The following is a 25,792-nucleotide window of genomic DNA, read 5'->3' on the forward strand; positions in this document are numbered from 1 at the left end:
TTCTCTCAGAAATTGGAGGGATACCAAAACAAAGCCAAAAAGAGAGCTGAAGGTGGTCATAAACAGAACTCTAAATGAATGCTAATGTTGCTCTGTGTATGAAGGAAGGGTAAACTGTTTTCTTTTAATTGATAATATTTGAATTTTGTGTTTGTAGATTGTTCCACTGCCCCCAACTTTCAGACATTAGTCTAAGGCCCAATCCCATTTCCAAGTTTTACCCCTACCCCTGCTTTTGAGTGAACTCCTGCCCCTGAGAACAGAGTAACAAGGGGTAGTGGTTGAAATCTTCCCCTTTGAAATGGGACAATCCTTCAAGACCCCCATAGGTCATCAGTTGACGTCAATGGTGTTTACTTTATGACCGAACATTTCCAGCATGATGTCCTCCACTGTGGTGATTTCTCAAGTGTTTCTGTGGCAATCCTGGTGTTAAATAAAAAAGAGCACCACTTCATTCCCTGGCCACTAAAGTTAGCTGCACTTAGGGGCTAACATTAGCGAACTGTGCTCCTACTCTGCCAGTCTGTACTGATATTAGAGGAGCAAGCGCAGCAACTTCACTGCTAGACATTAGTTACATTGCAGGTGTCATACGCCAACCAAGGCAGGGATGCAACATTGAAATACCTCAAAATGTGGGACTATCATGCACAAATCAGTGATAACAATGTAACATTAGCGAGCTTGCTAGTTAGTAACCGAGACATGAGCAAACTGGTCGTGATCGTTTTTTGCTCATTACAAAGAAAAGTACTATAATACATTTGAAAGACAAAGAGAGCTCATAACCCTCAGTTTGGAGGGTAATGTAGCCCTAACACTTCACCTTACTCCTCTAGCCCAACAGGAATGACACCCTACCCCTAGCCGCGAATGCAAAACGGAGGGGTAGTGCTAGGAACAAGGGGTGTATTGGGTTTGGGCCTGATGTTACTTATGCTAGAAGATATGTCAGAGGGAGGCAGAGATCAGCAGCAAGTAGGATAATTAAAAAGAAAAGCTCACCCAGTATCTAAAAGCGGACATCTGGGCACATGTTGGATTTTATTAACTTGCTGAGAACTGGCTGAGACACGCTGTGTGTAAAATCTGCCTCATGACAATTACTTAGCTCGTTAGCTGTTTTCACCCTGAGCTAACGTCCGCAGTCAAAAAGAATACAGTGGGGGTTAGCTATTCAGTCATGAACTGAGGAGGCGCTGTCAACTTTGTATGCAGCCGAGTCATGTTTGTGCTGTTTGCCACGTTCAGGAAGTGCCCTGTCTGAGAGCTGCTGTGTGTTTTTGTAGATTACAGCACTTTGTGTGATGCACAGCAGACAGATTCACCCTAGCGGTGTTCCTTTAGCTCACTTGGTTAATTGGGTCTTGGCCGAATTAAAACAAGTCTGTGTGTTGTTTTCTCTGAACAGAATGTGATCACTGAGGATAAATACGTGTTGGACTGGGCTTTTCTCCCCTGTTGTGTTCCCATTTCCTGGTCAACGAGCCTTGACTTGTCTCGTCTTTGATGTGAGCAGTCGATCAGCAGCGGCCTTTAAACAATGAATGAGTGAGAGGGGAAGGGATTACAGATGGAAACAGCTGTCTGTAGCTCTGTGTGTGTGATTGATAATGCTCAGCCTCTGAGATCGTCATTGAAACAGAAAGATGATCGTCTCTATCTGTACACTTGTCCCATCTCCCTCTGATCCAACAGCTGCAGCTATTAGCAAAGAGAGACAGAATATATTTAATGTCAAATGATGCACTGATATTTCTGATGTTTTCTCAGATGTTACACAGTGTGTTAACATTCAATTTATCTTTTCTCTCTGTGTGTGGTTTTGTGTGTGTTTCCCAGTGCTGGGCCCGTGCCCTGTTGCAGAAGCCAGAAGGTGTAACTCCATCTATAAGGGTTTCGCTCAGTGTCTGATGGCTCTGGGCGACAGTCTGACAGACAGCGCCCGCAAGGATGAAGACACACACGAGATACACTCCATCTGCAGGTCAGTGTCCATTCACGCACATACACACCACATTAAACACAAACACTCTCTGAAAAAATCCCAAAGCACTGAGTCAGTTAAACAGAAAGTCTGCCAAGTTTCAGTATTCAAATATGCATTTCTAAACCTGGCGGGGCAGTTAGGGTCAGTATGAGTGAGTATTCAGTTTAGGAGAGAGAGTTTAGAAAACAAAGAGAAACTGTAGGGAGAGCAGTACACATTCTTTGAGGTGGAACCGAGTATGCAAGTCTTTTGGAAAGAAAAGTTTAGACAAGCATTTTTCAATTCCACAAAGTCATTCTGCTATCTGATATCAATAGGGCACATCCAGGACGTGCATCTGTACAATACCACAGATCCACGTCTTGGCTTGCTAATCCCTCACTGGACTTGCTCAGGACCTGCTCAAATGTTACGGACTGGGCGAATATTCAATTGTGATTGGCTGCAGGGTGTCAATTAACCCCTGATATACGAACACCTATGGAAGAATTCAAGTAGTTCCAGTGAAACTGTCTGTTCACTGTGAGTTTATTGAATTGATTTGGGGACAATAACACAGCTGGCTGGTCTTGTTAAACATACCGTCAAATTACATTTGAGGTTTTTCAAGCCTACACAATGTTTTTGACTTTGAATCTTGCTAGCATAACATTAGCTTTCTAGCTGAGCCATTCCCAAACTTAAGAATGACCCAGCCCAATTTGAAATTAGAACATTTTTCGGCGGCCCACCCAAAATTGTAATCACAACTCTGATCATCACGAGACTCAGATTAATTATTTACCTAAAAATAACACAGCTCCCTTGTTCTCTGAGTTCAGATACTTCTACTTACTATTTATTTGTTTAGCCTATTGTAAATGACTTCTCGAGGCCTACCTGCAGTACCTTCACGGCTTATCTTTATCTTCTGTTGCTGAGTCGTAGGTTTGTCCTATTTACTGAAGTAGTGAACAACGTCACTATTCCATAAGAACCTTTTGAGATTGTTATTATTGTTCCAGCTATAAGTTGAACCCTCAGCTGTTGCCAGGCAAACAGAGTTAATGCTTGTGAAAAACTTTAGGGTTATTTATATTGAAAATATTAATGAATGGACTTTTCTTTCTTTGGCAAGTGACCATGGTATAAGCAGGATAATGCCCTTCTAGGTGTCCATAATCAGGAATTATTGGACTCCGCTGCACGTCGAACGGTTCTGGCCTCCACATCATCTTGATAATGAACACCTCATCGGGCACAATCCCTTACATAAGGTGTACAATAATGGACGGGGGCTTTAAATGTGTTAAATTTACTACCTGATTTAAAATAGACTCCTCAGTGTTATTACCTACATAAATAAGAGAACAGTGCTGATACAGTAAGGTTAGCTGTCTGTATGATACATCTGACATGGAAAAGGGAATTCTGCACAGTGGATATTGAAGATGCTGTCGCACCAAACTGACATCATGACTCTTGATATTTCTTCCTCCATTGTTGCAAACTAAATTTTCATTTGCTATTAAGAGTGTGAGAGAATGTTCGTTTGACAAGCACACATCACAGGATGGTGATATAGTCTCTGATAAAATAAAAAATGATTTTACTGACTATGATTATATGTCTAGGGCTATTGAGTCTCTCATTCACACAAACAGAATGATTACAGTGATTTATGGAGCATGGCTGCTAGATTGGTGTCTCTTGAAGCTGAAGGAGAAATCACTTCCAATATGTTTATCTTGTTCATTGCATCATTTTTTATATGCACCGCTATGTTCATATGACACTGATGTAAAAAAAAAAAAAAGCTACCTGCAGCACCTTTAAGCTTTTTTTATGGCTTTATTGATAGGACAGCTCAGGGAGGACAGGAAATGGGGGGGTGACATGCAGCAAAGGGCCTCAGGTAGACGCCCGCTCTACCAACTGAGCTAGTGGGTGCCCCTGCTGAGTGCTTTTAACCTACACTATGAAGTCCTACCTTTAAGATAAATATCTTTTCTATTAGCTGCTAAAAATAAATAAACATGAAATAAACAGTAATATAACGGTTGTTCATATTATTACATTTTTCAAAAGTGGATAAAACCACTCCAGACCTCTGGCTGGGTGTTTCCTGTGACAGCCGTGACATTTGAGAATCACAGCCCCGTATAGCATACAAACATCGATACGAAACTTTTCTCCCCAGTTTTCAATTTGGCCACATAGTGTTGATTATTTAACAATGTAAGACGTCACGACGAAAATGGGGGGCACAACAAAGTGTGAGGTGGAGGGGGTTCTCAGCTTCTTAAAAGCAACACATTCTGATTAAGATTTCTATCATCCATAATTTAACACTCTCTGTGTGTTTAACCCAGAAATGAACCGTAATGAACACCACATGCTTTAGTATTCAGTAAGAGACATACTATATAGTTTAAAGAATAAGGCTGGCAGCATGAACAGATAATGTTCCATTTTCAGCTTTAATCAAAACACACTGTATCGGAAAAACATTAACATATAAAATTGAATTTAAAGAAGTCACACACACTCACTAGTTCTATTAAGATCAATGTACAGGAAATGAATGAATCTATCTATAATTAAGTTTTACATTTCGAAATGGTTAAAGACATCAATTAATCAATGACAGACGCACATCAAACTTTAATTGTAAAGAATGTGTCTGTCTTCTCCTCCTACATTTCTCCGTGTAGTGAACCCAAATGATAATGAACCAAAAATAGTCCGTTCATACTGTCTCCTCCCGTCACTAACAACTAAACACGCGTAGTCACTTGCAAGGATAAACTCCTGGCAAATGTTTTCTTGTTCACTTCATCCAGTCTTTCTTTGTGAAAATGGCAGACTCATCAAGATAACTTTGAAAACCAGTATAGTTCCCACTCTAGTCACAAACTGTCGGACTCACACTGCAAGAGTGAGTCCAAGTGATTACTCTCCCAGTGAACACTGGTGTTGCATCAGCTGGACACAGTTTGCCATCAAATGCTGGGGTGGTAGACTAATAAAGTGGGCCCAATGTTATAGGGGCCCATAAGAATATCAGATGAGAGCAGAATTTCACTGGATTTAAAAGTGTGTGTGGGTGTTGGGAGGGTTTCTTTGACTTTTTTTGACCAAATAAGCATATGAGTCAAAGCAAACACCAAAGATATACTGACTCTGTAGCAAAAATGCATTTTAACTTTCAACATGTGGCCCCTAACAGCACTGCCCCTCCTCCTCTCCAGCATATCTTCACTCTGCAGCTCTCTTTTTAGCCTCTCATTGTTTCTGCTGGAGGCCTGATGATGCTGATTAAAAATGCAGAACATCTCTCACTTCCCTTCTCTCCTCCCCACCTTTGATTTTCTCTCACCACTCCATTTCTCTATATCCTGTATCTATCCATCATTCCCGCCTCTCTCTCTGTCATCATCTCACCACTCTATTTATACATACCTCTGCCATCCATCTTCCCCAGAAGTTGTATCCTCTCGACCAGGGAAAGGAGCCATAATGTCTGAAGCGTTTCAGAGTAGGATCGCTGGTCTGAGAGCAATGTTTCTGTCGAGAGACATTTGTACAGTAACAAAATCATACTGAACTCTTTAATCGTCACAGCACACTGTACACAGATACTGGGAACAGCAGAGGTCAACCAAAGAAGTCAATGTAGGTGTTTCTCTCAAATAAAGTTGCACCACTGCAGAGCTGACAAGTTAAGTAGCTATTTAATGCAACATAACAGGAAGTGTGACCAGCACTCTTTTCTCACTACATTATGAATGAGGCTTTTGCAAACTAAAGAGCCTGATCAGGCAGTGACAGCGTACCTGCTCTATATAAAACAGCTTACAGACATTAGATAGTTCAGAGGGAAGTGTTGGTGCTCAGCTCACCGCGTGTGACTCAGTGGAACTGACTCCAGGGAGGATTTTCCTTTTGTTCAAAGCATATTTTCATTCAGGTCTACAAAGCATGACACTATAGTCCTTGAGAAAAACCTAAGTGAGTTATTTTGAATGTATCCTCCTGTGAGGGTAAATTATAGTATGGATTGCCATGACATTTAGTACACTTTCTCGTCTCCCTCAGGATGAATTGTAATAGATTTGGTGATCCTCTGACTTTTCATCCAACACCATCCATAAGGTCAAAATTGCAAGTCTGTCCAGTAGGCTAGTTGAAGGCTGTACCTGAAAAAAAGCATGACATTACAAGCAGACTCAGATGTACTTTGTTCTAAGTAGCAAAACGAATCTGACAAATAGCAAATCATTTCACAGCTTCCTGATTGATCAGCAACTGAAAAGACAATGCATAGTTAAAAATCCGTAAGGACACCACTATTTCAAGGTAAAACAACCCATAGCTAATGTTAGCATTCAACCACTCTTAGCTAACATTACCATTTAATAGTGTTACGATACGCTAGCTTAAGTTAATTCTCAAATGTCAACGCACATTTGGATACATTTATTTAAAGCTGGAATTGAAATTGTATGTAAACAAACGGTAATGTTAGCTTGGAAGTGGTTGAGTGCTAACGTTAGCTAACGGGTTATCACACATGTTGTTTGAACCAATGTCACTCCAGGTTTTCACTATCCATCATCCTTTTTGTTGCTGATTGATATTCAATCAGGAAGCTGTGGAATTGAAACAGTTTTACATTTATCTTGCAACCTCGAACACAGCAGAATAACATTAATCTGGCATTTGAGCTTCCCACCCTGAGCACCGTTATTATGGATCCCACTGGTGTTCTTGCAAGACCTGCTCTACTCTGCTTCTGATTGGCTTGCATCCATCGTTTTCATATAACGAAGGCCACACCAGCTTCATTGTTTGAATACTCCATTATAAATACAGTGTTTTGATGGAAGAAGGCATGAAAAACGACAGAGTTCAACTGATAGGTGTCCTCTTTCCCCGTCAAACAAAAGGAGAGATTTTTATGGCCCTGGTAGTCCGCTGATCAGTGAGACCTGTTATGGCTGTCCTGGCCTGTGTTTTTATTGCGGTTGGTTTGTAAAACAAGCAGCCAGCTGCAGAGGCGATAACAGTAGATTGTGAGCTGTAGTTTCCTCGGTAAACTCACTGACCATTTGGGCTGTTGCACCCGCTGCGTTTCAGGGCTACTTAGTGGATCAGTGGCAGGGCAGCCCTGCAGCAGACCACCCTGCGGACACCCTGCCTGTTTGCTCTGCCTAACCCAGAGACCCTCTGGCAGCGAAGTGCTGCTCTGGAGGGTGAATGACACGAGAGGAGCAACAGAAGACTAGGAAGGGGGCCAAATAGATTGGTGTGATTACCAGGCGGACTACAGCTCATAAACTGCCAGAACTAGAACTACACTATGCGTTAACAGTTTGAGTCAAGCATAAAGAACGCAACCAACAACAGCAACCAATCAGAGAAAGAGTAGGGCAGGTCTAGCAAAGAAAACAGTGGGATCCATGACAACACCCTTGTGAATATGGTCTATGTTAACCTGCAAAACAACAGCATTTAAGCATTGTTATTGTGAACACGTTAGCATGCAGGAACTAGCATTTAGATTAAAGAACCATCACCTTGAAAAGAGCTAGTTCGTCCAATGTGCCGACCGGCCTTGTTGGAAGGCCAAAGTGTTTATAGATGTTCCAAATGGCCACGCTCGAAGGTGGAACGAAAAGCCGGCTGTCCTACAGAGAGGGGACGTTGTTTAAACACAGGGGTAGCAGCGTGCATTTTCAGGCAGTCTCTCCTGTAGTCATAGTGTTGCATTCAGTTGTTCACTATTCAAAAGAAGTTGTGCAGAGACTGAAAAAGGAGAACTTGAGACAGAAGGTCAAACCCTGGCTCCTTCCTTCACAACGTGAACTGGATGTGAATGCTGGATTGTCTGTTTCGGATAAGTTACAGGAATTGTCAGACAAAGACCCCCAATCCCAGTGTCGGGAAGGTTTCTGAAGAGGGGGCATCCGACCATGTAACAACCACTTTTGATGAAGTATACTTACTTCTTTTGTCTGCATCATTTTATTTATGTAAGAATGATGTGTGCGTTGATTTGTATTTATGTTCGTTACCTTTATGCTCAAAAATTTAGGACCAGAGTTTTGATCAAATTAAGGGTACAAGAATGGTTCGAGAGAATTTTCTCACAAGGAGAATAACAACTTCTGGAAGAGAGGGAGGGAGAGAGAGAGAGAGAGAGAGAGAGAGAGAGAGAGAGAGTGTGTGTGTGTGTGTGTTTGTGTCACCATGGCCCTGCAGCCCACCCGTGGTACCACTCCACTGTTGTTAAGTCTCTTCTATTCCTTGAGGTACCAATTAAACTACTAATCCTGCAACCCAGCCACCTTAGTGTGAGTGTTGCCTAATGCAGGGACATAAGAGCTCGCTCCCTCTCTCTCTCTCTCTCTCTCTCTCTCTCTCTCTCCTACACACACACACACACACACACGGTCCACCCGCCTCTCCCCAATCTACACTCTGTGTCCTCACCTCACTTCTTCCTTCTCTAATTTTTGTTCTCGCTCATCCCTCTCTACTTGCCTCTCTTCCTCTCTTTGTTTGCTCGCTCTTCCCCTCCCTCTCTCCTCTCTTCCTCCACCTCCTTCCATCCCTCTTCTCTGTTTTCCTTTTCAGCTTCCTCTCTCCACTCAGGAATATGGCTTTAGTACTTCTATCAGAGCCACTTAATGAGGAGGTAGCATGGTGCTCCCCTCTGAAGATCCACAAGCACATTCAAATGTTCGCACACACACACGCTACAGTGTAGTCTGAATAAGAGGCTATGATTTGCATCTAGGCCAAGGCTGCTCCATTGTCAGAGTGCTCCCAGGAGTGCAGCACTGCTTTTATTCCTCATATTCACAATAGGCATTATGCGGCTGCAATCATTCACTGTGAATCGAGAAGAGGTTAGGTGAAAAGGGAATATTTGGGGCTAAAGATGCAGAGGAATTAGGCACAATAGACTTAATCAGTAACCTTTTGCTGCAGCTTTAAAAAGAATAGGGGAGGTTCGGATAATGGAAGCACACAATGAGGCAACTTCAAGTGTTTATGGGTTATCAATAATGCACTTAGTAATGGTTAAACCACTTGTTATCAGCTTTGAATAATTTAATTAAGTAGTTATGACTCGTCTCATATAAATAATAAGAAGGCTTGGGTTGCCAGGTTGTGATTTCATTTTTTTTTTTTTTTTTGCTGGGTCCAATCAATACGGCTCTCCCACATGTACAGACCGGGTGACGTTTACCTCAGTCCCAGGGTCAGTATCATGCCTCTGAATTTGTTATTTTTAAAACAGTGTGTGGGCGCTTTAAATAAAAAAGTACAAGGATTCAGTGACCACAAGGAATGTAGCATAAGCTGCTAATGGTAGTGTTACTTGGCCTGTATTGACTGGGGACTCCTTAAAAACACGGTGTTTCAGACTGTTGTGTAACTGATGCGCATTCTCGTCGGCTCACATTGGCTGTCTCACCGCTTGTAACTTCAAACAGAGTTGATTTTTTATTTTTGGTGACCATTGCTGCTCCTGTACCGTAGGAAACCAAAAGTGAATGCTGACTTATTGATTTAAGTTTAATTACCTAAATCTAACCAAGTAGTTTTATTGCCTAAACTTAACCAAACTGCACCTGAAAAATGGAAATATTTTTTTAAATACCTAAAACCTAAAACAATAGATTCACAAAGTCTAATAGTAAAAAGGCATAAACAAAACTACTTCCACACGGGACACTGAAACATTTTTGGTCTACATGGTCAGCGCATCAATTCAGGTGATGCATTCTTGAGTGCTTTTGTACTATATCACCTACATTTCCTACAGGTTTTCCAGCAGGAAACTTCCCATTAAGCCACCCAAACAGTCCAGAAAAGCAGAATATCACCTTCCAGGCACACAGATGAAGTTAAATACACAAATTATTGGAAAACAATGGTCAGTCAGAGCTGGCATATTTATATGATACGCTACAGTAAAGACTCTAAGCTTGTGCATAGCTGTCTCACCTTGTGTATGAGTTGAGCTGAGACCAGTCAGATGTCTCCAAAGAAGGGCTTTTTCTTCAGCTAGTTAAAGGAACTGGTGTGGCCTGCTGTGTAGGGCTGCATGATTATTTGCCAAAAAAACAACAAAAAAACCCCCATCACAATCTCGAGTCTAGTGATCTAATTTCTAAATGACTGTGATTCAATGGATTCTATTTCCCTACCTAGATAGCAAAATTACACCATCAAACACAGACACCATCATCTGGCCCACATCAGAGATGGGGACTCGAGTTTGCGACTTGGACTCGAGTCGCGCTTAAGTCGCACACTCAGTGACTTGAGACTTGACTTGAGACTCACCCTCAAAAGACTTGAGACATGACTCGGACTTGAGACATGACTTGGACTTTGGGACTCGTGAACAATCTTTATTTTTTATTTTTTGGCGCATCAACATAAAGAAAATGTCTGACGAGCTGAACATCATTCCCTCATACATAACATATCTGGTGCGCACAGCCACAGATGACAACAACACTATAGCGGTGAGCACAACTGCTGCTGCTCTCCCATTTGTCATAAGCTTTGTCTATAGGAAATACACACAAGGTGCAAACAGAAGAATCGCCAAATGCAACATTTGCAGAATGATTATAAAGGATGCTGGATTGACCACATCAAACTTTATTGGGCACCTGAAAACACACCTGGAGAGGTCAGTCACTTGGTAATGTGGAAGTTAACCTGAGCGCCTGAGTGCTACTTACATGTAAACCTAGAATTGATGGCAAGCAAACAATCTGAGAGAAAAGCGTGGTTCTGATGGGTTTCATTAAGTCAGCTGATGTTCCCTGTTGAACAACCCAGACAACTGTATCCACAAAAATGTCCTGTTCAGTAAGAAAATGAATTAAGACAGCCAATAACTCCAATGATATTTCATCATGAGTTTTATATTCATGCAAGGAATCACTTTTGTCACAAAGAAAGGAGCCAGTTTTCACAAATGGTAGATATCTCTTTTTGAACAAAACTGTTCTGTTTATATCTCTAGTTTATGGGCTTGCAGTATATTTCAGATAATTTGGCAGCAATAGTGTTTTGCATTTAGCAACTGTAGCTGTGTATTTATATTGCAAAGCAAAACACAGTTATTCATTTTAAAGAAAAGTTTTCAGTGTGTGGTTTTTTTCTTCATATTGCATTGCAATAGCCTGTTTAAAGTGATCATATACCAAACAACTAATCAGTGCTGACACTCTATGCTAATAGATAACGGCGTCTGGATGTGTGTTGTTATCTGGGTCTGCATTCAGGTCACGCTGCTTCTGTGTGTTGACTCATTTGCTTCACAACAATCCCAGGTGCTTCATCAACCACACTTGAGTGCGAAGCAAAACACGCTATCAATTCAACAGTCAGGCATACAACTCAATCAACTCTCTGATTTCTCTTTGTCATTCACAGCGCTCTGCTGTCATTCCCTGTCACTACAGCAAGCGCTGGGATGAAGCGTTTGTGTTGTGAGACAACAAAGCGCTGAAGGTGGGTTTTGATTGGCCCAGCTAGGTAGCTAACTTAAAGCTAAGCTAACAGTACTGACTGAGCTAACAACAATCTTCAAATGATAGGGTAATTAAAGAACAGTCACCAGCAACATTCAGTGCTGCTTCCACAAACAGACTTTTCTGTCTGTGCTGTTATATTTTCTGGCCTAAACACGTGAAAGCAAGATGCTTTTGTCACATCTGATGAACAATGAAGTCACAAACTCGCGTTCAATGCGCTAACGTTAACCTCTAACATCATAATATCAGAAGCGATGCCTCCCTCCTCCTCATCGCCACCTTCAGGTCCAGAACTAAGATATATGTTGTGTCGTCTGTTGAAAGCCTGTCTACAGGGCTAGTTTTATTACTTGAGTGCAATAAAACTTTTTGTTGAAAAAACAGGAAATTGTGTGAGAGAATCGTGATCTAAATACTCAGGGAGAAAAATCGTGATTCACATTTTAGCAAGAATCGTGCAGCCCTACTGCTGCGCCTATACTCATAGCTATTGTTAGTGGGACAAGCACAAAGTAGGATGTGGTCCATGCCCCTCCGTTGGGTACCCACAAGCATAAACACACACCCACTTTACGGAAATCAATAACCAACCCATACCTCGCCAATGAGTCACAGTGCAATGTTGCATCAGAGTATATCTTATGCTCACAGATGCCTGATATTCACTATGAAGAATGAAACTGGAAAGAAAAACATAAAACCTGCTGCTGTTAGAAGCAGAGGTTATTGTTACGCACACTGACAGTCCAGCAGAGAGAGGAGTGACACAGAAAACAGCTCTCCATGTGAATATAGAGGAATGTGGGAGAGCACCAGTTAAAGTATCATCACACTCAATACAGAGTGACTCTTTGAAAACTAAGAGGCATCCTGCAGATAGAGCAGAATGAGAGCAGGGGGAGAATAAGTATTCAATTAGAATAAGTTCTCTTCAAAAGCAAACATCTTAAAAGGTGCAATATGTAAGAGTCGGCCACCGTACTCAAAACAAATAGGGGGCATCATAATCAACAGAGGAACCTCTAACTGCTGCTAACTGTAGCTGCCATTAGTGAGTTAGCTCAGTTAGCTGTGCTGCTAGCATCTCACACTGGGAGCTTATAGGGACTAGGGGAGTATTAGGGCCTGCATCCCAGAAGCGTCCACCTTTTTTGTGCAGCACTTCGAGTTAAAACATCTCTCAACTGTTCAGAAAGGCGCTGGTGACGTCACTGTCGCTCTTTTTTCTTATTCCAGGCCTAGGCGATATCATTCACCGTATTTGTGTCTCCTATGGATCATGTCATACACCCACATCCGACTCGCTCTGATGTCAAACAACAAACAAAGATAGTAAAGATAGTAAACCACAAAGGGGCAGTGTCAATGACACAGCAGCCATTGTCAGGATATTATTGTCATAGTAATGTTTTTTCTCTCAGCGCAGAGTCAGCGCTTTTCTACCTGAAAAAAATGCTATGTGGACATGGACACTTAAGGTTTACACTACTGACCTATTTAAGATATGAGTGGAGAGTTCTTGCAACGGCTTTTATAACATTTCTTGACTCCTTCATTCCTTAAACACGTCATGTGATCTGCTACATCAGTACACTTTAAGACTAATAATTACTGGGTAGAATACACACAATCGCAGATGAACGTTTAATATCCATTAACATTATAGACACGTCCACTGACTGTACATGTCCCAGGCAGATACTAAGCTCAACTTAGTCTTGTTTTCTCCCTCCCCTACTATACATAAAAGGCATACACTTTGTTGGTATATTATAGGTGGACTTTTTTTTTTATTAGACTAAATGTGTTCTAAATTAATAATAAATACATAAAGGCTTTAGTGTTTGATTAGGAGAGCTTCATCATCAGACAGACAGTAATGACCATGTAGTTAAGGTAGGCAGTGGGGTTCAGTGCCCCCATCACAGACCTCTCTAATGTGTGAAACGTCACTGTGAGTACTGAGGCAGGTTGAAAGCCACACACTGTTGATCATACTCACTTTATGTAATTATGCAGTCCAGTCTGTAGACCTTTATCAGGACGGGTAGAGATCTAAAGGAACTCTGATGCTACACAGCAGCAGGGAAAAGGTCAGCGATGCGTCTCACATTATCCTTACTAAGTGGGGTCTTTGAGCAAACAGAAGAGTGTGAATGAGCTGGACTCACAATATAAAAACCCAGATCTGTTATGTTGATTAAACATGTCGGGGACAAATTAGTGACATTGTGAGTCATACAGTGGATACTCAATAGGATGGGCTTAATCAGAGGGATTAAAGACTTATCCAAGAATCTCATAGATTTAAATAAATCAGTCATCTCAAGATACACAAACTGTGCAGCAACAAACACTTAACAGCCCCTGAGAAGGACACGACCATTCATTTAAAGTTTAATCCTACAAAGTCTGAGGAGAGGTCTCACCTAAATTACAGGATGTAGCTGAAGCACAACACTGAGAAAACTCCTCACAGAAACTGTTTAGCTGAAGTATTTTGAAAGTATAAAGAAGAGCAAGGTAAAAATGTGACCTGTGTTTCCATGGTTACAGCCGCACAAACAAAAGCTGGAGTCTACCAGTCGCTACGATGGATGTTATCAGAAAACTGCTCCCTCACTGAGGAACCCAGCTCATAAAGGTACAGGCAGGCGAGGTGTCTAGCACCGTTGCCTCACAGCTTGAAGGTTGTGGGTTCCAATCCCAGCCGGGGCAGGGCCTGTCTGTGTGGAGCTTGCATGTTCTCATGTGCTTGTGTGGGTATCCTGCGGGTGCTCGGGTTTCCCCCACCATCAAAACATGTATGTTAGGTTAATTCCACAGTCAGTGCTCTAAGATGGCCCCTGGGTACCGTACGCTGGCACACCACTGCTCCTCCATGATGGATTAAATGCAGAGAACCAGTTTCATCATGTTGTACGTTGTGTGATATGTGATAAAAATTAAGATTCTTCTTAAACTTTCCTTTTACCGTCTGTAAGAAAATACAATACATCCATTTAAATTTGAAAATGAATAGGAATTGAAGATTGATTCCTTTGGCATTGTGTTCCTTGGTGGTTACTACAGCAGAGGCCAGTAACTGTGCTCGGAGTGGTGATGTGGGTGTCTTATGAATAATCCACCAACTCTTTTCAGCTTTTGCACCCTTTCAGCACCTGCGACTGGCACACACATCTCCTCTCCGCTATCTGGAGAGACTGTGGATGCACAGACTGACAGCTATTATGTTAGTCATACGAGAAAAATAGCATAAACTCACTGTTGAGTAGACTGTTATTATGTGATGAATTAATACTAAGATAATGTTGGGTACGCCACAAGGTGTAAAAATGAAAGAAGAAAGTTACTTTATGAATATTTGAAGTTTTATTGAAAATCACATGCTAGAAGGCAAGCGTTTCTTTTTTATTATTTCTCTACTGTATTAATGAACACTAATCTTAATACTTACTCACTCAAAGACTGTCAAAGAGGGCCCACAAACAAAGCTCCACACCCTTTCCCTCAGCAGACACCCCCTCCCTTCACCCAGCAGTGTTTCCATTTGCCTTTATATTTTTATCCTCTACAGATTTAGATAAGGCCATTCATGCTTTCATCGCATCTCATTGCTGCGTCTCTATTCCTATTCCTGCCTCAGTTTGAAGTCACTTTGAGCTCTACAGCTCATTTAGGATGCAGCAGTTAGGATTTCAACCGCCGCCAAACAAAGATGCCATAATATTCCCAAGTTCTGCGTCGCTTTCTGGTGTAGATTTAGATATGGTTGAAAGGGGCAAAAAGGAAGAGTTTTAGTTCTTCCTTTTCTCATTTTTACAAAAAAGCTGCCACACATACAAGAAAGTGGGGTTACAGATCTGTGAAAGCCTCTGCCGCTCACGAATTCCACATGAAATTGGTTGTTTTACATGTACAAAAATAGTTATTTACTGCTTAAGCCTTTACTGCAGAGATCAAGCCTTGTGTGAGTGGGAAATATAAAGCGCTTTTCAACTTCAGCAAGGTGAAGGAAGCCTCCTTGAAGCACACCAACCCGGTAACCCTGATGAAGGCCACTGCAGCTGAAGTGTGATGATTTTAGTATAAAAGCTTTGTCAAACTCATCAAAAATAGCTGAATTCTTTTCATTTCTATGCTTCTTGCAACTCACTGGAGCTGAGAGGCTGCGACAGGGTTTTTTTTTAACCTTTAGTAAAACAACCTTGGACAAAATAGTCACGATGCTTTCTGAGGTTTCTGCAGGATGTGAAAAAAGATCCACATTACCGACGTCTTCGACAAAATCACTTTTAAATCCATTTTGTGTTATTTCCAGCTCTGTTGCAAAAGATGATTGGGAAACTTGCTGAATGTTCCAAGATAGTTTGGCACTATTTAATGATCTTTTTAAACTTCTGCGAAAAGGAAGCGTCTAGTTTTTAAAATTGAAATATTACCAAAATAATGCAAGTATAGCTGGGATGGAAGTGGGAACTGTGATGGTGATGTATATTATATCATGTTAATTATATATTATATATATATATATATATTATATTCATTAAACCACACCAGAACAAACATGATTATACACACACACACCACAGGATCTGACATACTGGGGCTGGAGGCCATCTATATTGTTATGTAAGTCGTCCGCATATGTTACAACTCCCATGTAGTAAAGCATTAAGGAAGTCACGGACAGATGTGAGGGCCCCTGGGTGCCACTCCCCACCTCATTTAAGCCTTCACAAAAAGGGTGTCGTCACACCATGATTGGCTGTGAGGGGAATGCCCCAAGCTGCTTCCACTCCTCAATCAGGAGTCAGTCTCCCCACCCTGGGCACAGGTGATCTGCATCTCCTGCAATTAGAGGGATTTTGAAAATCAGCCCAGAACAAAGAAAGATAGCCAGTCTTAAACAATGGGACTGCTACAACTGCTCGAAGGTAAAATAAATAATCCAGCATGTAACCCCCTGCAACACTGTCGTTTTACTCTAACGAACAAGATATAACATGCTAATTAGTTAGCTTAAGAGCGTTTTGTTGAGCGCAAAATCATCAGTCAGACATTTGAGGGGAAAAAGCTAGTGGACTGGGGTTTGGGGGGCAAAAAGAAACAAAAGACGCCAGTGTTAACAGTTATCCAGGATCGCCAATGCTAGCTTTAGTGAAACAAAGATATAGAGACCTCAGGACAATGTTAAGCAGCATGGAGGTCAGCTGCTCGTAAATAGTTGCCAGCAGTTCATATATTATTGACTTCACACAAAGGTTTGAGACATAGTAAAACACCTCACATACTGTTGCTGCGTACTATAAAGCATGTTGATAAGACATTTTGGACGCGGCTGTGGCTGAGTTTTGGAGACTTGTAAAAAATGCTCTGATAACATCAACCAAGACAGTGAAAAAACACTGCGTGGCTTTTAGATATATTCCATGTTTTCTTCAGGTAATACAAATATTGCAGTGTGTGTTGCCCTGACTCACTGTGACTCTGTCTATGACCTAACTCTAAGGTTGTGCTGTCAGGTACGGGAATTTTGCACTGATTGATTTAACATGAATCAGTACTCGGTAGTATGGATGTAATTCTGGCTGTACCTGTAAAGGTGCAATATGTAAGAATTTTAGCTTAAAAAATGTAAAAAAAAAAATTTACTAAAACTATCAACAGAATGTAAAGATATAACAGTTTTGACATCATGTCAAAGATGTCTGTCCATTGTGCTGCAGAGATCTACTGAAGTTAGCATGCTAACCAGCTAGCCCCAGGCCTGAAAACCTCTTTCTCCCAACAGGCCAAAGCTCCTGTGCTAGCATGGTAAGTAAACACAAACTATCCCCAGGTAGTCCGGCTAGCTGCATGGCTAACTGAGCTAACAAGCTGACAGTAGCTTCAGTCATGGATATGTAAACAGTTTACAGTCAGCAGTTACTTTTATAAAATGCTACCTCCAACCGACCAAGTGTAATTAAACACAGAAAAGTCTGATCTTGAACCTGTGTCGATACGTGAGTTTTGTGGGAGGGCAATTGTGGACGCGCCTTGAACAGGGTCAGGCTGGTTGTTTTCACCTGCTTCCATTCTTCATGCTAATTTATGCTAAGCGGCTGCTGGTGTCAGCTTCATGTTTATAGTACAGACATGGGAGGCTTCTCATCTAAGTCTCCACAAGAAGGTAAATGAGCGTCTTTCTCAAAATGTCATAAAAATCCTTCAAAGTTAGAAGCAGCCTATCCTGCTCTCTGCTTTGACGTTAGTGCACTCTGAAGCTAATTATGTTGATCTAATGTAAATGAATTGTACTCAACTATATACACTTTCAATGTACTATACAGTATACTTTAGTCCTATGACCTGCCCAACGTCATCTACTCTAGTGTTTTTTCAGCTCTTCTATGAATTCCATCATATTCATACCTGTATAAGCTGCTGTTAGCTTACCTAACGCACATCTAAATAAATCTGTCCTGTCATTATGCATTTGCTCTTGACCCTAAAGTGGAAAACTCTGCTCAAACTCATGCTCCTCCGACGTACAAGGTGCAGACTGTGTCACCGGAGTTGAACACGCAGTACCTTTTAGTTCCTTGTGTTCCCTCACCCACGTCCCATGATGCTCTGCTGTTTCTCTGCTCTCCTCACTTGCACTCTGTTGCCTTCTCCAATTTCCCGAAACAACTTTGTTTAGCTAAATGTGCCCCATATGTCAGGAAATGCCGTGACACAGAGCCACGAACACTCGGTTGACCGTATTGCTGTTTATATTTCAAGTAAAAAAAAAACTGAGCCCAGAGCTGGGGTTTGGAGGTTTTCAGATGTCAGCAGCAGCATGTTAGCTGCAGAACAGACGTACTCTCAGGAGGTTTTTATTATTGTGAAAGCAGCTGGTTGTCTGTCAGTGTCCTCAACGCATTTCTGCTGTCTCTGCACCACCTGTGACTTGAGCAAAGACCCACACACCTACACCTACATACACACCGCAGGAAGACACACACAAGTTCCGACCGTACAAACCGACAACTCTGCACCACTGCACATGACGCCATCTCTTTCTATTTCAGACTTTGTCACACACTCTTACACACACACACACACACACACACACACGTACAAAGATGATAGCCAGATGCTGGTACCCCCACAGCAACCTCCTCCCCTCCATCAGCAGCTTCTCCCACAGCAGCAGGCAAGCAGACGTCCTCCTCCAGCAGCGTTCTGTCAGAGGTGAAACACTGGAGTGTTTAAGCCCTGGACACAGGCCAAACACACACACACACACACACACACACACACACACAAACACAAACACAAACTGACATGCAGAGTCATCACGGAGGCCAGGCCTGCAGGGGTGATGGTTGAAGATTTTGTAAAACTGCTGTGGGTGTGTTCATGCGTGTGTCTTCCCTGCTGTGTCGACAGTCACAACATTCATTAAATAAGTGGGTAGGGCGGGTCTAAAGAAATTATATCTGTGTACACAGTATGTGACAGCAGAGAGACTATTATGTGCTGCAATCTGTCAGATGCAGACAGAGAATATGTGTGTCTGTGTAACTAGTTGCATTTTTCTACTTATAATCAGCAGCAAATGTCCTCAAAATGAGAAAACGTTGTCATTTCTTTCTTTTTAAGGGATTTTAGTAAGAGTTATGATTCAGGAGTTCAGTTCAGGTGAGAATTACAGCTACACTTGGTAATGATATAAGCCTTCAGGGCATCACAATGCAGGACGGAGGAGAGCATCCCATTCCATCATGACTTACCTTATTTGTCTGGATTAGATTCTGGTAATCAATCCCTCATCAACTGCAGTAATAAATCAAAACTGCTAAACTGCTCCATTCAGAGGCTGCTGGACTCACCCACAATGCATTAGATCCTTGTCTCTCTTGTGAACCTTACATGCTGAATTGAATACGTACTTGATTTGGGTGCAGTGCACTGTAAATGTACACTTAGATCAGGACAACCGCAGTGCAAAGCTGCCTTCTGCTCTTTAATGACATACCGTGTATATGGTTAAAGTAACAGCCCTGACATTTGGCGAAATTGAGGAGCAGTCAAACTTGAACTCTGATGAGAAGTTTGAAATTAGAGTCAGACCTTCAGTTCGAGCAGCCCATCAGAAAATAATTCCTGTTAGCCTTGCAGTGGTAAATTTGAGTGAGGAGCTATCAAGAATTTCTCCCAGGCTACGTCTCTCAGTCTCTGACTTGGCGAGGAGAAGAACAGAAGTGTCAACACACCGGTGGCAGAATGGCTGTAAAGTCATAATTGCAGTTACATTTAATCAAATTTACTAGTCAATCAGCTTGTTTAACTAGCTTGAATCCGTTTTGTGTTAATACATTGTGACAAATACATAACACAACAAAAGTAGTTCATCCGGGCCATTGTTTGGTGTGACTGCCAGGCTACCAGCTGTCTTGGAGGAATCACGTTGTGATTATGGGAAGTTTTCCTGTTTTTTCCCTTTCTGCTGACATCGTGTGACTCACAGCAAGTAATTCTTTTTTTTTTTACAACTTTATTTCATAGTTACAGTGAATGGAAGTATACTTAGAGAAAAAAAAAGGGTTAAAAAAAAGTAAAGGTCAATGATAATTACTTGAACAGTTTTGGTAACGCAAACCAAAGTCATTACATACACTGATAACAATAAAACCAGCAAGATCTTGCCAACACAGATGCTAAATAAATGTAGATACAGTTTCCATCAGATTCAAGTTTTATCATGTAATACTTAACTGGCTGATAATCTTACACAGGGCGTGCTCACTCGAGCTAACTCGAATGGGGATAAAATGATTTAATCGTGCTTCTGCTTCTTCCTCCAGACTTTCCAAATTTCATTGGACCTAATGGCTCAAATTCTGAGTCATTTCGCAGGGGTTGTGAGGCTCAAAATAATGTATTGCGCGTCTTTCACAATGTTAACTTTTTTTATCACGTGACGATGTAGTTACACGGTTTGGCCACTACGAAAACTGGCTTCAAGGCCTGGCGCTGTTCCTGGGAGCTTGATCTCGATGACGAGGCCACCCGTCTTCTTTGCAGAGGAAGTTCCGGTCAAGCCAACCGCGTTCAATAGTCCTCCTAATCTTCTTTGTTGGTTTTACCAGCAAACTAAAAACCACACCTCCAAACTCCAACACAAACTGTCTTCTCTTATTCCCAAATGTCCACCAGATCACTTTCAGTAACATATTCAGTCCCAAACAGTATTTCATGATTAAATGGTGACAAAATGGCAAAAAATGTTTCCTCTATACTAGAGGTCCTGAGATGGCAGCCATTTGATTGACAGCTCATTTGAGTAGATAGGAGCTTCACAATATATATACAAAAGACAATTAGTGATCGTTTGGACAAATGACCCACTCTCTTTTCTTTGTCCTTTCTCCTGAGCCACTTACATGATGACCTCCGGATGACTGATGTATCGCGTAGCCAATGAGATTTCAAATCCAGTAACATGTAGTTTGTATCAGTTTTTAAAGCTTGTAACTTGGAAATTATGCAAATCTATGTGGCTTTATGCATTTTGCTCTTTGTATAGGCTGTTGTTCCACTTTAGCACTTGTTTTTAACTATTTCATATGCATCAAGTTAGTGTAAATAAGGAAAGAAAGACCTATAAAGAGTTTGACCTGTTATTCTCCAGCAGGGAGATGTGTTTAGTGTTCATTTTCAGTGATACTGTTATCTAATTTGAACTTGGACCAAGCCAGTCTAAATGGAGTGGACACGTTGTGTTTTCCAGTGAATAAGGGCAGTTACAGGTCATCTGCAGGGTGGTTCAACCACAGTTTTGAATTCACTTTAGACTGGGATCATTTTATAGACATTTTCAGATATATGGTAACAACAGGTTAAAAGGGGCTCTACTGAATGTCATTCTAGTTTGTGATTTAATATGTATGGTCATTTCCATCTACTCTTTGACTGTAAATGCTCTACATGGCATGCAGCTTACAATAACTGGGGCAGATTTAGCTCTTGAAATTCTTAGCAATATTGGAAACATTGTGCCTCTGATTTCAGAAGTGAATAAAATCAGCCTTCTCGATTCTATCCTGACATTTTTCCAGCTGAATTCACAACTACAGCAATTAGATTTTATCAGCTGCAGCTGACTAGATAATTAAGCTGACATTAGCTCCATGAATCAGTTTAAAACGCTGTTACCAGTTGACTTGTTAATGTTTCCGGCTGACTTGTTTTAAAAAAGCACTTGATGGCTGCATACATACCCTGCTGAAGCACCGGGGTTAACATGTCCTCAGCAGAAGTTATTTTAAGTAAAGAGAAATTACAGGTGCAAAGCTTTATTGGACAATTGCCAGTCGAAGGAGGGGATTAGCTAATAGTCTATTAGGCTAAACAATTTCTGGACCAACCTTTGTTCATAATGGACAGGGAATCGATTGACATCAACCTTTTTATCCGACCACAGACGTAGAGTATATCAGACTGTTCGTTTCAGGTTCAGAGCAGACACAAGTGAGAATATTCATAAGTGTAAGACAAAACACATGTACAGTGTGTATTGTGAATCAGGATGACATGAGTGCAAAGCTCTTTTGCTGTGACAGTGGGACATGCTTTTCGGGTTAGTATTATTTATATGGAACTTTATGTTTTTTGTGTTTAAGTGTTTTAAGTGTTTCGTGTCAGGCACATTTTGAACAGAGCCATCTGTTTCTGTTTCCGCTTCCTCCAGCAGCCCTCCCTCCCTCCCTCGCTCGCTCTCGTCTAGTTAACACTCAGCCAGCATCACCTCAGAGACAAGTTAGCCAACACGTTCATGATGAGAGGAAGAATTAGCAGCCAATTACACTCAGACAGACAGAGCTTTGGATGTGGAACTTGAAGGTTATTAGACTAAAGTTTAATGTTGTTTATATTCCAGAGCTCTGTGTAAGACTACTTCCTTCTGTCTCCTCTTCATCATCTTCCCCAGCTTTACTCTTTCCTGTTCTTTTTCTCCTTTTGTTACTCTTGTCAGGTCTAAGAAGGTGTTTCAGAAGTCAGTTTTGCTTCTGATAGATGTAACGCAGCAGTGGTTCAACAAACACCCTGTCCGTGATACCGTTTCCAGCCCTTGAACTAATGAAGGTTTTTCCACATTTCAGTCTAACCCACAGGGCGACCTTTGCTCTCAGAGCAGTGGAGATCAGCAGATGGTCTCTTGGCAACCGCAAAATGTAGTAAAGGGGGCAAACAAATGGACTGAATTTGATTTACTCAGTGAACCAACGCTTCACTGTCACTACATCTGTGTCAGTTATTTTCACAGCTTTCTTGTTTAAATCTTCAGTAGTTATACACTAGTGAGGATAATCATGTGGCAGAAGGAGATTATTGGCTCGGGTGCTTCGTACTAGGGTGTGAAATTAAAATATTTTGTATATTAATTCAGTGAAGTGAGGACACGTCAGCAGCAAGTTGAATATTTAGTCAAGAGACGATGCTAACATGCTGATGTTTAGCATGATGGGTACCAACTATTTTAATGTGTCAGCACACAGCAAGTACAACTGAGGCTGATGGTACATCATCAGTTTTGCAGGACTGACGATGGTGCTTGATGAAAACCAAAGTTTATTCTCTTGAGGTTATGAATGAGTCTACCAAATTTAATGGTAATTGGTTCAATGGTTTACGAGATATTTAACTGAAACCACTTAAGTCAATATATTTGTATTATTAGCCTTTCACGAGACCCAAGGACGCTTTACACAGTAGAATAAACGCTACACAAACAGACAAACATACAAATTGAAACAGGTAACACAGATGGATGTCTGCCAGGGAAGCACAGTGAAGAGAGTTTGTAGTGAGCAGGTGGTGCTTAAGGAGTTTTTTTAAACATGTCCAGACATGAAGCGTTATGGATGAGAGGATTCCAGAGGGTCGGGGCTGCGACACTGAAGGCTCTGTCTCTGAGGGTACGCAGTCTGGTGTGGGGAATGAAGAGCAGGCCAGTGTCTGAGGTGTATGGGTGAAGGAGGTTGGAGAGGTACTGAGGGGCGAGAGCATGGAGGGATTTTTGCCAAATTATGTGAAGAATTGTACTGATTTTATGACCTACTATCCCCTTTTTGCTCATTTGGTTTTAGTTCTGATACAAGTTTTGGCTTTTGGGCCCAATCCCAACACACCCCTTGCCCCTACAACAAAGCCCTAGCCTCCAGTCCAATTGTTGGTATAGAGTAGGGTGAAGAGTTAGTGCTACATCGACCCCAAATGGAGGTTTTTCAGAAGCAAACTTCAAACTGAGGATTATGAGAACTTGTTTCAAAGTATTATGGTCCTTTTCTCTATAACAAGCTAATGTCTCATGAGCTAACTAGCCAGCTAGCTAACTTTACATTGTTACCGCTGATTTATGCATTTGATGCCCAAAACTGAACTGAAGTCCAGCAGCGCAGTGGCTTGGTACTGCTCCTGTAATATCAGTGCAGATCAGCAGCAGCATAGCAGCACGGGTTAATAATGTTAGCCCATAAAACACCACTAGCGGCCAGGTAATGGTGCAATGGTCATATTCATCTGATGACTTGAATGCTAGCATGAAGTTGTGAACAGATTGCAGTTGAATGGCAAATGGCATTGTGATATTACCAAGACTGACACAGCAACGCAGGAGAACATCACCACAGTTGAAGACGACATATTGGAAATGTTGGAGATGTCTGGTTGTATAAACGCTATCACTGACAGCTGATGATGTACGGACCCATGAAGGGTTGTCCCATTTCAGCCTTCTAACTCTGCTCTGAAGGTCAAGGGTGCACTTGAAAATGAGGGGTAGGGGTAGCATTTTAAATGGAATTGAGTCTTGGTGTAATGTGTCCCAAGTCACATCTTAAGGCATCTTCATGTATCTTCATCTGTCTCCTCCTCCTCCTCTTCTTTTCCTCAGATCGTGGGATCAGTTCCATGACTGCGCCAACATGGCGATGGCCGGCTGTCCAGAGGAGGCAGCAGCTGTCTGGGAATCTCTCCGCCAGGAATCCAAGAAGATGCAGTTCTCAGGAAACCTCTACGACATGTGCTCCAACCGCAACAACCACCCGGTAGCCTCGGTTTCCCCGCGTGGCTCATCCAACCAGGAAGAGATCAACCAGGAGTCTCTAAGAGGGTGCGCTGATCATCTGGCAGGCTGCCTCCACCTTCTCATGCTACTGTCTCCTCTGCTGCTGCTGCTGTTTTGGATATAACTACCCCAAAGAAACGGGACTGGTGTGAATAGATATAAACTCTGTGTTTTTTTTCTTTTCTTGCCACATGTCCATAGACTTTCCACAGTTTTTTTTCCTCTGCTCTGCCAGAGGTTGAATATTTCTAAAGTGCATGTTCAGAGACCCAGCAGTCTTTTTGATAATCTATCTTTAAACTGCCTGTGTCTTTTAATGCATATTCTGCCTTTTAATCAGTCTCTCCAACACACAAAAATGTATACCAAGAAACACTACTGCGATACAAACAGACCTGCAAACACATACATAGTTAAAAAGATGCATACAGCAGTCATGTGTCATCTGTCTTTATCTCCTATCCCCCTACATTACATTAGTGTGAGCTCGTATGCACTGGCTCCAGGTGGAGTCTGTCTCCATGAGAGTAATAAGAGAGAAACGATGAGGTCCAACCGGATAAACCTGAAAACTGTGATGAAGAAGCCAGATGTCACAACTAGCTTAGTGCAATCATTTGTCAGCTTTGCAGTGTGAAGCATTGGATATGTAAAGCATACCTGGTTTGCAAGCTATCTGTCAGTCTGTCTCAGTGGGTGCACGGTGCTGCAGTCAGTCCACAACTGGCTAAACGTTCATTTCTCTTTTCAGCTTGTTCTCTGAGCGCAGCACGTCGAAGCCCCCGCTTCTTTGACCAAACATGTAAGCTAAGATGCAAAAACCTAAAGAATAGTTTTTATTGTACAGTCTGGTTCAGTTTGTGGATAGCTTGTTGAGGGGGGGCGACCCCCATTCCGAAGGACCGCCATTCCGACGGTCCGCCATTCCGACCGGGTTAGGGTTTCAGGTTCGGAATGGCGCCCTTTTTTCAAAAATAATTAAGGGCTGGCATTCCGAAACATGAAAGTGAACGTTCGGAATGGCGGCCCTTCGGAATGCCGCCCTGGAACCCTTGTTGAGATGTTTGAGGGGAAAAAAGTTATTAGAATTTGATATTAAAAGTAAAGCAAGATGTTCCTCAAGAAGACACTAACACAACTGAAAAC

General features: G+C 41.8%; 1 protein-coding gene across 1 annotated transcript; it reads left to right on the top strand.

Annotated features, from left to right (window-relative positions):
* Window positions 1-238: 238 nt before the first annotated feature.
* nrn1la (neuritin 1-like a) lies at window positions 239-24,770 on the top strand. Its single transcript, XM_073471346.1, has 3 exons — window position 239; window positions 1,846-1,990; window positions 24,473-24,770. Coding segments are annotated over exons 1-3 (444 nt in total).
* The last annotated feature ends 1,022 nt before the right edge of the window (window positions 24,771-25,792 follow it).

Source organism: Pagrus major, chromosome 8 (genome assembly GCF_040436345.1).
Source record: "Pagrus major chromosome 8, Pma_NU_1.0".
In the NCBI taxonomy this organism is placed as follows: Eukaryota; Metazoa; Chordata; class Actinopteri; order Spariformes; family Sparidae; genus Pagrus; species Pagrus major.

Bases quoted from the DNA above. Each gene is read 5' to 3' on its own strand.
- nrn1la (XM_073471346.1), top strand. The intron at 1,991-24,472 runs GTCAGTGTCCAT...TCTTTTCCTCAG, and splicing joins GAGATACACTCCATCTGCAG to ATCGTGGGATCAGTTCCATG.